Below are 12,795 nucleotides of genomic sequence, written 5' to 3' on the forward strand. Positions count from 1 at the left end.
CAAATTTCCGCACATCATTTTAGCAAAATTACTATTTTCTTCAGCCACCAGGTTTTGCACAAAACTATAGTAAACTTTATGATCTAGTTTACACCAAACCAAAGCCCCTTTTAACAAATGTTGAATAAATTTTAACAATTTTAAAAAATGTATCGTGGAAAAAATGAAAAGTGTAGATTTGTAAAGCCGGGATATTTCACGGATTAGGCACATAAAGAAATATCTTCACCTTTCTTTGAGCCACCAGCCTTCACCAAGTTTTACACGAATGAAGTGAACCAGACAATGTGGCAACTCAAAATTGTGATGGTTTGAGATAATTATAACGGTAAAAGAAAAAGCAACACAAGGTTCCTTACCCTCGCTTTTTTCACTAGTCCAGATGAGGCTTCAACTGTTGCCGACCTGAGGAGCTATAGGGACTTGAGCTTTCCAAAACTCAATTTCTAAGGGCACTGAGCAGTGTTTGGGTTTCACACGTAGGCGATCGTAAGTTATATTAAGTTGACAAAGCAAGCAAAGCAAAGCATGATGCCCCGCGCGTCCACCCGCGACCACGTCCCGCGTCCGACTCCCGACCGCCGCGTGACCCGAGGCTCCCGGCGGTCACGTGACCTACCGGCCGGGACTGCAAACGGCCTTCAACACCATTCTTGTATGACGTCATATCCTACTGAGGTGCTGATTGGTTATTTCCACCGTAGTTATTTTTGTTTCATTGTTTTGCGTGTTTTTCTTATGTGAAATGTAATTAAAAAATTTGCCATATTTTAATCACCATTAAAACATAACTCAATAGGCATAAAAGAAAGCTCGATATATACTTTCCTTGTTTTTAAGAATTCCGGAATTAGATACCCGAGGGAGTAAAGTTGCCACGCTGATTTGATACCTCATAAGACGCGTTTACATAGGGTTTGTTGCAAGCTTATATCTCCGTCCGTGATGTTGCAAAAGATGCCAATGGTGCTTAAAAATTTACAAAATGATCCCCTCTAAATATTTGAAGACCACTGCAACGAAATCATCGCCAATTAACGAGCTAGAGCCTCGTCAAATATGCTATGTAAACCGGGTTATAGTCGAAAGGTGGGCTACTAGAACCAAAAATTGCTGTGTTTGTAAATAAATAAGTGATTTGAGGGCAAAAAATGCCCGGATTTAAACTTCTAAAATTATTTTGAACATAAAATATTTCAGTTTGAGGGATGTTAAGGCCTCAAAGGGTAGGTACTTTTTAGGTATTAAATAAGTTCCTCTGCGAAAGTTCCGTCGTGAAAACGGCCATTATGAAGATATTTGCTGTAAAAGAAATTAGGTGCAGATTTGGTCAAATCAAGTGCATTCGCCGGATAGCCCGTCGTGAAAATGGCTTGTATCTCTTCGTAGCTATCAGCTAGGGTTGCACTAATTGCTTATATGCTTGCCTTGTCATATTTTCAGAGAGTATCATCGATTACAACACTGAAATAAATTCATAAAATAAAGATATTTGCAGTAAAATATATTAGGTGCATATTTGGTCAAATTAGGTGCACTCGCCCGATAGCCCGTCATGAAAACGGCTAATGTGAGCTGAAATACGCAGAATCCGGCCGAACATGGTATCGAGAAATAGGTCCCAGGTCAAAGGTCAGTTGGGTCAGGGTAATGAATTTTTAGGGTTTGGTGTAAAAAAAAAGATCAACTCGAGGGTACTGAAAGTTTCGCCGTAATCGGTCGCTTTTTGCACGAATTATTCGCGAAAAACCAAAGGGACCGACCTTTGGTTTCCGACCCCCCTACAAGTGCGAGGGTCTTTATCATCGAATGACTCCTAATCAATATAACCTTCGCACCTTCGTTATACCTTCGCAATGCATGCCAAAACCGAGCCATTGGAGGTTCCACACAGACAAACCAATCTAACATTATACGACTCTGTATGAATCTATCCCTCCGTATCGGCGCTATGGTCTGAAGGAGGTCACCCGGCGAGCCTGAGACGGCGCCTCACCTGGAGAGATCGACTCGGCGCCGGCCGACGGACGCGTTGGACGGTTGCACGCGGCGCCAGTCGCGGCCAGCAGTGGGCGGTGGCTGCACGTGCCGCACAGTGATCAGAGCGACCGTCCGTGATCGGCAGTGACTGGTGGGTCACATTAGGGGACAGCGCTGCGCGGAGCGGCCCTACACACGGAGCGCCGCGTAGTGAGGCGTCTCAGCTGCGCTCGCTGGGGACCGCGTTCAGACCGGACCACGCAGCAGCGCCGAAATGGCCAGGTAAGTCGAACAAGGACTCGTCATTAGAGGATACGTTGCAGTGTAGTCTCATCAGAAAGGGGGCTTACTAAAGCGCCATCCGTCAGTAGCGGCGGAACACCTTCAATTAAGGTGGGGGGGGGGGGGGGGGCACTGCCGAATTTTGGTCCCATTCTTTCCATGCAACGCCCATAGGGCTAATGTTAAAATGCCAAAACCAAAGGTGGGGGGGCACGGTGCCCGGTACCCTCCCCGGTCCGCCGCCTAAGCCATACGTTAGTTCTTGAGCCTCTGAAAGCAGCGTCTGCTTACGGAATATGACAGTTACCTACATGTCTCTCACTATGCCAGGGCCTCGGCTAAGGAATTTTGACTACTGGGGCAAATCGTCAAAGTGTGTTGGCGCCCTGCTGGGGGGTGGGGGGGGGGGGGGGGGGTTTGAACACCTGCGGTTTTTCCTGAGGTTTTTCGCGGATATCTCAAAAACCGTTTTTGAAAAACGGCGGCGCTCCATCATCCATCAATTCTACACGTGTTGTAAAAATTTCAGACCAAGATCATTCAAGATCAGGTCACCAGGTCACTTCAAGTGACCTCATCTCATAAAATGTTTCAATGTAGGTATGCCGTAGCTACACCGACGAAGTGACCGATCGCTTTGAAACTTTCAGCGGTTGATAAGAGCAACAGCATGTACAAAATTTATAGGTATCTCGGAATTTTCACATCGGTGACCTAAGGTCAGCTCAATTTTGCGACCTCTATTATAAGTCAATGGGAGAAAATTCAAAACCACCTCTTTTGGAGGAAAGTTGTTCTAAACACTATGAAACACTGTACGTGACTTCGACACACTGAACATGAAAATAGCACCCGTGACCCTTGTTTATGCCCCTGAGGTCATCTCAGTTCACGAATGGTATCTAACAGTTTTTCGCGAATAACTTTGAAAGAGGCATGCTAGAGCGATGAAAATGCCTTAGTTGTGTTTGGCTCGACGATTCAGATCGACCGATATGCAACATGACAATTTCCGGTCAGATCATGACCCTGACCTGAGGTCGAATTTTCAAGTTGACGTTCAAGGTCAAATTGTAGTTAACCCGGCAGGCGGTGGGCCTACCAGCCACCTTCCGCGCGGTGGGGGGGGGGGGGCACTTTTTTGCCCCCCCCCCCGTATCTCCGAAACTACTGGACGGATCCGGAAAATTCAAACGGCGTTCGATAGCCCTGTCAAATTTGTCGAAGGAAACCAAATTTCATTCACCTCGGGGTCACCGATGACGTCACAGGTCAGGTCAAAGATAAAATGTTTCACCGTTCACGGGGCTTCTAGGGAAAGCGCTATAACACCGAGTAAAACGCATTTTGTCGAAAATCAGCGATAAGGCGTCAGTAGTCTAGTACATATGTTGCTATTAGAGGTCACTGGTCATACCAGGTCAGGTCACAGGTCAGGTCACCAAAGGTCACCAAGGGTCACCACATGAGCCCAACTTTACTAAGGTTATGCGATGCATGTTTTATGGCCAGTTTTTCATTTCCAACTCAATGGTGTTGGTTATAAGACCATCAGGTACGGTTTAGGTCACTTTCTGGTGGAGGTCAGGTCAAGGTCAGGTCAAAAAAGGTCAAATTTCAAAGTTGATATTTTTGCATAAAAAGGGTATCGATTCGATGCAGCTCGTCACGGGGAGTCTAATGGTGGTCTTTGTTTTGCGCTACGAGGTCTAGAATTGCTAAAAATTGAGTTTGAAAATTTGACGTCATCAATTTTGAACAGTTTTTTTTTCGCTATAACTTGGCCAAAAAAAGAGGTATCGATCTCAAATTTGGTATGTAGATAGAAGGTGGTAGGTGCTATCACATATATTCCGTTTTTTCGAAATTCAAAAAACCTTTTCGATTTTTTGGCTATGATATTCAAAAAATCTTTTTTATTTTTGGGGGTCAAAATCCAAAAAATTCGAAAAACCGAAATATCAGTTTTGTAGCCCTTTTAATCCCACACCTCTTATGTTTGAAACATTTTTCTGTATCTCTAAAGCTGTAGGCCTGACAGCTCTTCCCGCGAAACCTTTTTTTGGTCGAAAATGGCAAAAATGACGTCACTCTGACGTCATTAGCGGCCAACCTATCACAGCCTTTGGAAAATTTTTGGTCATCATGTGCGCTAGCTGCTCCCGGGAGGGTACTGAAAGTTTGGTGACGATCGGCGCAGCGGTTCTCGAGATATATCGAAAAAACTAAAGGGGGGGGGGCAAAAAAAAGCCCCCCCCCACCGCCTGGAAGGTTAATTTGATGTCTTGACGAGAGGAACACGATGTCGGTAAAAGAAAGCTCGTGCAAGGCATGAGTCAAAAGTTATTGCAGAAAAATTGTTCCCGAAAAATCGTCTATTTTGGTAGTTTTTGCCCCTTGCAGGCAAAACCGTTGACGTTAGGTCAAATCTAAGAGAAATAACCAGAAAGCATGCTAATATGGCTATCAAATGCGCTTTTCCGCGGTGCTGTAGCTCTAATTGGTTCCCGAGTTATGCGTCGGCATCTTGTAAACTGTCGATATTCGACCTGAAAATCGGCGAAATTTGGTCTTCACCATGACCTGACCTTTGACCTGACCAAAGAATTTGCCGAAGTGGCCGAAGTAATTTCGTCATTATTTTTAATTTTGACGCTCTTTCAAACGAAGATGGATTATGGGGTGCGAAAAGACATGTTTGCCAATGCAGCCTATATTTTTTTAATGGAAATTGAGGGTGCAGCTGCACACCGTAACTCCCTCTTCCGCCGCCCCTGATTTCTTGCCACAAACGTCTTCAACCGCTCCCGAATGAAAGAATGTACGTTAATATTGATGTATTCTCATTTTGTGGAGGTTGGGCAAAACCTGACCACTACTGGGGCATTCCTTGACTCTACTGGGGCATTTGCCCCAGTAGTTAACATGTTAGCCGAGGCCCTGCACTATGCTTCTCTATTCAATAAAATCATAGGGGGCGTCATATGTCACCCATTCTGTGCATAAACATTGTGATTTTCAGATAAGTCGTCCTCAGTAATGCTGTTATTGCTAGGATCTTGTGGTCATCTCTGAACTCAACGGAGTTCAGAGAACGAGTGCATATAAATTATAAACCTAGCAATTACTGCGTCGGTAAATTAGGCGAGGCTTAACACTTCGATCTGGCGATTAACTCGAGCCACTAAGATTGTTTACAGCCAACCACACCAGACCGTATAGGAGGTATTATACAGCCATCAGAATATGTCACGGCAACAATTACAACCGGAGCCAGCCCAAACTATTACCGCCAACACCAGCCCATACCGGCGTCCGGCACTAAAACATAGGCCGGTATCAACTCATGCCGAAACTACACCAACTTCCAGCCGGGCCTCGGCTGTCCAGCGAAACGCAGAACAATTACAAATACACCGGCCCCGGCAGGTCCTTTCCCGGCTCGTAATACCTTATACACAGTGAGCACGTGTAAATCAGCTCACTGTAGGTCTTGGCCTGGTCCGCAACACATTTACACAAGAACGTCAGCCCCGATAGGTCCTGGCGCGGCCGGGGCGCCGTGTCCGTAGTCCGTGCCGTTCCGGACCAGCGACTCCAGCAGCGGCCGCCAACTGGGCCGGCTTTCTCCGACTCCCAGAGCTCGCGCCGAGCTCGCGCCGAGACCGCCTAGTCCGTATATCGGGGTTATCAGACGGAGGGGCAGCCAGTTGAGCCACCTATGTGGTGAAACAGGGTACTCTCCTACATTTACCACCGACCCGTCAGGCAGGGGTCGGTGTATTGCAAACACCCTGTATTCCTAAGGGTTTGCAATACACCCTGTATTGCAAACCCTTAGGAAGGTATCCCTGGCCGTCTCTCTGGTCCCTTCGGGTCATGATGGGACAGGATGCCTCCTAGCAAAGCAGTATGCTAAGGGTAAATGTGCACACAAATAACAGGCACATACAACTTTAATTGCAATGGAGACAAATAAGACAGTAAGCAATAAAGGCCTGGCTACACTATGCGTTTTCTGCGTGCGTTTTTGCAGGTTTGCGTGTTTTGCGTAATATCGTTCTAGGAAAAAAGTTATAAACAATACCTATAATTTTTACTTTGGTTATATACAAAAGCTAATATAACTCTTATGTAACTAAAACTTAAGGTGAAAAACATCACAAAAACGTAATATCGTTCTTTTTTCTAGAACGATATCACGCAAAACACGCAAACACGCAAAAAACGCACGAAGAAAACGCATAGTGTAGCCAGGCCTTAACCCTCGCCGGCCGAGGGGGGGCGGGTGCCGCCCCCCCCCCCCCATAGGGTTTTTTCGCGATAGCTCCGAACACGCTGGGGATAGAGAGCTGAAACTTGGCATACCTGACCTTTGATCCAAGCCGCATCTTTTGACACCAACCGCATTTTTGGGTCAGGTCAGGTCACTGACCTATGACGTCATAAATGAACCTCTGCACGGTCTTCAGATGTCGCAACTTCGCAACGCCCTCACTGCAGAGGAGATGTCACAGGGAAATGAAACTTGCAGGATCTAGTATTCATTATGAGTCTCACAATTTGTATATCTCGGATTTTTCCTAAAGGTCATATGAGGTCAGGTCATTTTCGTGACCTCACCATTATAAGTCAATGGGGAAAAATTCAAACTGCTATTTTGGCGCCGGGAACGATCTCCAACTATCTCAAGCACAAAGAATCGTGATTTGATGCACTCCTTGCAAGGTTAGATGCGTCACTTTTGCAATGTTGACCTTCCGTGACGTCATTTATGACGTCATCAAGGTCATATTAGTTTTTCGTCAATAACTCCCGATCAAATTGAGCTAGCGAGTCGAGAAAGCCACCAATGGACTCAGGAAGACCTGCCGGATCGAATGATATGCGACATGACCTCTTTTGACCAACTTCGTGACCTGGGGGTGCTGACCTGACCTTGACCTGAGGTCAACACCCTAAGTTGACCTGACCCGAACAAAAAGTATATCATTCGACGCGCCTGAGCGAGGCGAACACAATGCTGCCAAAATCGCGGCTCTGCGGCCGTTTTTTGCGAAGTTATTCACCAAAAACTGAACCGTACCCTGGGGCACTTGACCTGACCTCAGAGGTCACCGGTTGACCTAGGACCTTAAAATCGGGTACCAATCTCTGCGTCTCGTAACGGCGCACACGCTCGTTTTTTCCGCGACGCGCTAGCTCCACCAGGGGCGAAACGGCGATGGGGGGGGGGTCGTACCGCCCCCCCCCCCTCGGCCGGCGCGTATGTAGAAAACCAATAGGTCCGGCGAGGGTTAAGACATAAGTAGGTACTCATATACATTATGTAGGCACCTAATAAATATAATGATGATTCCTAGCGAGTGAAGCGAGTAAAGTTTTCGTGGAATATAAGTTTCTGAACATGAACGGCCGGCCGGAACAAATGAAATTATTATACAAGCGAGGAGTTACAAGAAGCCTTAACCCTCGCCCGCACATGCCATTTTCCCATCCTAGAACGCACATGGGGGGGGGGGGGTGGTTGCCACCCCCCCGCGCCGTTTCGTTCCTGTTGGAGATAGAGCTTAGCGGTAAAGACCAAAAAGATTCTTTGGGAAGAGACGAATCCAATGATACCCGATTTTACCTTCTCAGGTCAGTTATTGACCTTCCAGGTCAGGTCAAACTAAAAAATGTTGCTGTTTTGGGTCACCGTTGGATATCAAGTGCGCTGCTTATCATATACCGATGACGATGCCGTTTTCTGGTGCCAAGCCAGCTAGAACCTCTTTGTCACACTACCCGACCAGATTTTTGCTGCTGAGGTCATTTCAGGTCAAGTTAGGTCAAGGTCAGTTATATGTGTTTGTATGTCTGTGTGTGTCTGTGTGTATACTGATGTGTGCACCGATTGTTTTTGTGTCCATAGGTATTACATGAAATCATGATCTGAGAAACTTTTTCCAAAAATGCAGGCAAAAAAACTTCACAAAAAGTAAATTCATCTTGCCTAAAACGCAATTATCTTAGATGACCTAGGTTGACCTTGACCCTGACCTTGACCCCTGTACATCGTCGAGCAACATGTTCCATGATAGGTGGGAGGTAAGACTGGCAAAAAAGGCCGAAATCAAGGTGTCAAATGCTCACAAGGCCCATGGCAAACGCAAGATGTTGAGAATTGGCCATTTGGGTCGTGACATGACCTGACAAACAAGGTCATAGGGGAAGCGGGGGGAACACCGCCACTGTAGGAAACACCGCCACCCCATCTGGCGGCGAAAGTATGAAATGTGAAGTGTAAAAATCCGTTGTTTCCTATTAACTGCACGAAGGTAAGCGTCTTCTGATTTGTGTTCCGGTGTTTCAGTGTAATCGAAGCTCAATGTGGGCATTTAAAGAAAAATGCACATTCTCTTATAAAAATTCGATGAGTTGGGAGCACTTTTGAATGTCTTTAAGTAGAGACTCATTTTGATTTACTTGATTACAACGAAAAATAACTGATCGGCTTTGTCCAGTAAGATAGGTTTGCTTGAACCGTGTAGTACATTCTTGCCGCTGGCGATTTTTGCTTGTGATCACTTATTGGGGAACACCGCCACCCCGTGGCGGTGTTACCCCAATTGAGGTTGCGGTGTTTCCTGTTCGTAGCGTGATAAGTGATGAAACTCCAAAGACACGCTTTATTTATGTTCGTAGATGTTCCTAAGTCGGGAATAAGCAGCTTGTTTGATTTTTTTACTTTATATTTTTAATGCATCCCGACCAAGCACTTGCCAGCTGTATAAAACTGGCAAACAGCTGATGAACCTATACCTATTTAGGTGTCCATTACCGATTATTTGCGAAAATTACCACTTACCGACAGGAAACTCATCGCACGTGATCTCTGAACAATTAAAAGCTTTCGTAGGAATGGGTTGGGTTAACATCAACACCGGTGGCGGGGTTACCCACACAATTTGTAGGCGGCAAATATGTAAGGTATTTTTAGAAGTCGTGATACATGAAAACCTTTTAGGAGCATGCAAAATAAGTACCTAAATCACGTGAGAAAATGTTTAAATATTGTAACCAAGACAACAACTACCAAGAGACTTCACACATATTCTCTCATTTTGGCGAAAAGCTTAGGGGGGCGGTTCCTCCTAAGCTTTTCGCCAAAATTTCGCCCCGCTTCCCCTATCTCCGAAATCAAAAATCACAGAAACTTGAAATTTTCAGTGGACATCAAGAAAGGATAGAGGAGCAGCTATACCAAAAATCAGCTCTCTAGCTCTAAAAATGTTGAGTGCAGAGCAGAAAGACTACCTGGGGGAGGGGGGGGGTAGCAACCACCCCCCATGTGCGGGCGAGGGTTAAAAAACAATCAAAAGTGCTTCTAAAAGCCAATTATAAAATTTTATTTCAGGTTTTGCCTACTGACAGAGCTGGTGACCAGGCGTCACTAAATGTACTTCTCCATACTTTGACAATGACATAGGTTGTGTGACCTCAAGTTGTGAACCAAAAAAGAAGCTATAAAAGATGGCATAAAAGCATTCGGAAACTCATTGAAGTCGTACTCCCAACGTGTCTTTATATAGGACTACCGATCAACCGTTGGACTTCCCCAGAGAGCAGAAAAATAGATAAAACAAACAAGCAAACTAAAACCTAGCAGACAAACGAACGAGCAAACAAACAAACAAACAATCAACAATCAAACAAACAAATAAATAAACAAACAAACAAATAGCAAACGAACGAACGATTAAAACGTCAGCTTGCGGTTTTTTATGAAGTTGCGAGAAAATTTTGTGAACAATTGACTGCGATATGGTTGGACTCTCACGTTTGAATGACAGCGATTTATACCACCTTGTGTTCTGCCATTAAAGCCGCGTCGCATAGTGATTTTAAAAGGTTGTCTGGAAAATCTTGCCTCGGGCCATGAGCATGCCAGTAAAGGCTGTGCTGCAAACCAGCTTATCCTATATGACATCGTAACTGTCTCTAATGGCTTTTCATCCCTCTATCAAAAGTCATTGTCGAATAACTTTTAGTTACCTTTTAGGACGCCAGTGAGCTCAACGATAAGTGGGATCATTAGTGATTTTTTTTTTAGATTAACTTTCTGATAAACGATGTTTATGGCTGTTCGATGTTCATAAATTACGTAAAAAGGCACAACTTTTTTCTTCCATTGACTTGTAGTGGGGTTGAGGAAAGGGGTTTCAAAAAGAACCTGATTGGTCACATATTACACAATCCAAAATACATTACAATCTCGTAAAGTGTTAGAGCAATCATCCAGTCGAATCACTCAATGTGAACATTTATTTTCAATGGCGGCTTAGCGGAGATGATGTCAATGATGTAGCCCTATAGCGTTAACCCGCGCCGGGCCGGGGGGGGGGGCGTTTGAAAACCCCCCTTGCGGTTTTTCGCAGATATCTCAACAACGGCGGCGCGAAGCGCCGCCGTTTTTGGCACATCTGTTTGTGCATCTTTTCCGCACATGTTGTGAAAATTTCAGACCCAGGTCACCTTAGGTCAGGTCACCAGGTCACGCCAAGTGACCTCACCTTAGAAAAAATAAGAATGCTCGTCATAGCTACACCGACTAAACGATTGCCTTGAAACTTTCAGCGATTGATTAGAGCAACACTATCTATAAAATGTATGTCTCGGAATTTCGATATCGGTGACCTAAGGTCAGGTCAATTTTGCGGCCTCTCCATTTTAAGTCAATGGGAGAAAATTGAAAAGCGCCTGTTTTGCACGAACGCTATTCTAGACACTCTCAAACATCGAGATGTAGGTAAAATAGTCACACTGAACCAGAAAATGGCAACTGTGACCCCTCGTTATGTCCCCGAGGTCATCTCAGGTCACGAACAGAATCTAACAGTTTTTCGATGATAACTTCTGATAGAGGCGTGCTAGAGCGCTGAAAACGCCTTAGATGTGTTCGGCTCGACGTTGCGGATCGACTGATATGCAACATGACCTTTTCCGGTCAGGTCATGACCTTGACCTGAGGTCAAATTTTGAAGTTGACTTTTCGAGGTCAAATTATAGTTCATTCGACGCGTCTAGACGAGAGAAACACGATGCTGGCAAAAGTAATATGATAGCTCTTTTGAGTCAAAAGTTATTGCCGAAAAAACGTTTTTCGTAAAACGGCTATTTCTGGAGTTTTTGTCCTCTGGAGGCTAAACCGTTGACCTGAGGTCAAATCTGAGAACATTATTCAGAAAGGTCTGTAAAAGGGCTATCGAATGCGCTTTTTTTGCGGCGCTGTAGCTCTATCGGTTCCCGAGATAGCCGTTGGCAGTTTCCAAAATGTTGAAATAGTCAACATTTTACCTTTGGTGACCTCTGGTGACCTGACCTTTGACCTGACCCAAAAAATGACCGAAGTGTTTTCGTCCTTATTTTTGACGTTCTTTCGATTGCCGCTTACCGCGTGTCGCTACGTGGCCCAGGAGCCGAGTTAGAAGGGGGGGGGGGGTGTTCAGACACCCCCCGCGGCCCGGCGCGGAATTTCAGAGCACCGGCCCGGCGCGGGTTAAATGTTTTTAGTCAAGCCTATTGTTGGTCACTTGAAACGTCTGAAGTCAGTGAACAATTGCAGCTCGTCCAGGTTGTTTGTTTTGATGGGCCACCTCATTTCGCTCCAAATAGGTAGACGATTTTAGAGTTATGGGGCGAATAAGATAAGGATGACATCTAAGTTTAGACTGATGGATTGTTGAAGCGCCGAGAGTGTCTCGAATAAGCACGCCCGGTGCAATGGGCCACCCGGCAGTTCAAACGGTGACCCCAAGGGTCAATGGAGCTATCCTCGCCGTATTGGTGAGGATTCCTGATGAGACGAACGCTGTGGGGTGACAGTGAACAGGGGCGAGCGATAAGAGATGGATGGATTTAGCTAACTTCTGAGTTCAAGCCGAAATAAAATGGATACTGGCCTGGGTAGGGTAGTTGACAGTTCCGGCAGCGGCACTGTCCTCACTCCTCGACTCGGTAAAACAGGAAAACTTGCGGTAAGTAGAAACTGTGGGCGCAAACAGCGAACCATCTGGCCATTTCTAATAATGGAGTTTGGTCTAGTCAGCGGCACCTGGCTAAAGTAAGACACCTGGCCAAAGTAAGACACCTGGGCGATGACTGGCCGGTCACCTGGTGACCTGAGCCCGGCGGGGTCAGTGCGGCCACACCGGTACGCTGTACGGGCCAATCATCTCCTCAATGATGCCGCAGGGTGTGGCACGGCCGGCTATAGGATAAGGATCTGCAGCGGACTGGCCGGCCGGCGGGCACCGCTGGTATCGAGGCCAGTCTGCACGGCCAGTGCTACCCGCTGCCGGTGGCAGGAGCTGCGCACCCCCAGTCACCGGCTCACTGCCCACAGCGCCATCACAATGCATAGCGCGCGTCAGATGAGCCATGACCGCGGCACCGGGTCAGGTCAGCCGGCGAGACTGGCACCCCGTGGGCAGTGGGCACCATGCACACAGGCGTCAGCGAGATAGCTGATACGATCACATGCCTACCCGT

The 12,795-nt window shown here is 46.2% G+C and overlaps 1 protein-coding gene across 1 annotated transcript in view; it reads left to right on the top strand.

Moving 5' to 3' along the window:
* The first annotated feature begins 2,075 nt into the window (after positions 1 to 2,075).
* LOC122388786 (flocculation protein FLO11-like) overlaps positions 2,076 to 12,795 on the top strand; it is a 42,686-nt gene continuing 31,966 nt past the window's right edge. Inside the window, exon 1 of the mRNA XM_043380170.1 lies at positions 2,076 to 2,262. Coding sequence (XP_043236105.1) covers positions 2,255 to 2,262 — 8 coding nt within the window. The 5' untranslated portion in view covers positions 2,076 to 2,254. The remainder of the gene's footprint in view (positions 2,263 to 12,795) is intronic.

This window comes from Amphibalanus amphitrite, unplaced genomic scaffold, assembly GCF_019059575.1.
Source record: "Amphibalanus amphitrite isolate SeventyFive unplaced genomic scaffold, NRLGWU_Aamphi_draft 000335F_arrow, whole genome shotgun sequence".
Lineage (NCBI taxonomy): Eukaryota > Metazoa > Arthropoda > Thecostraca > Balanomorpha > Balanidae > Amphibalanus > Amphibalanus amphitrite.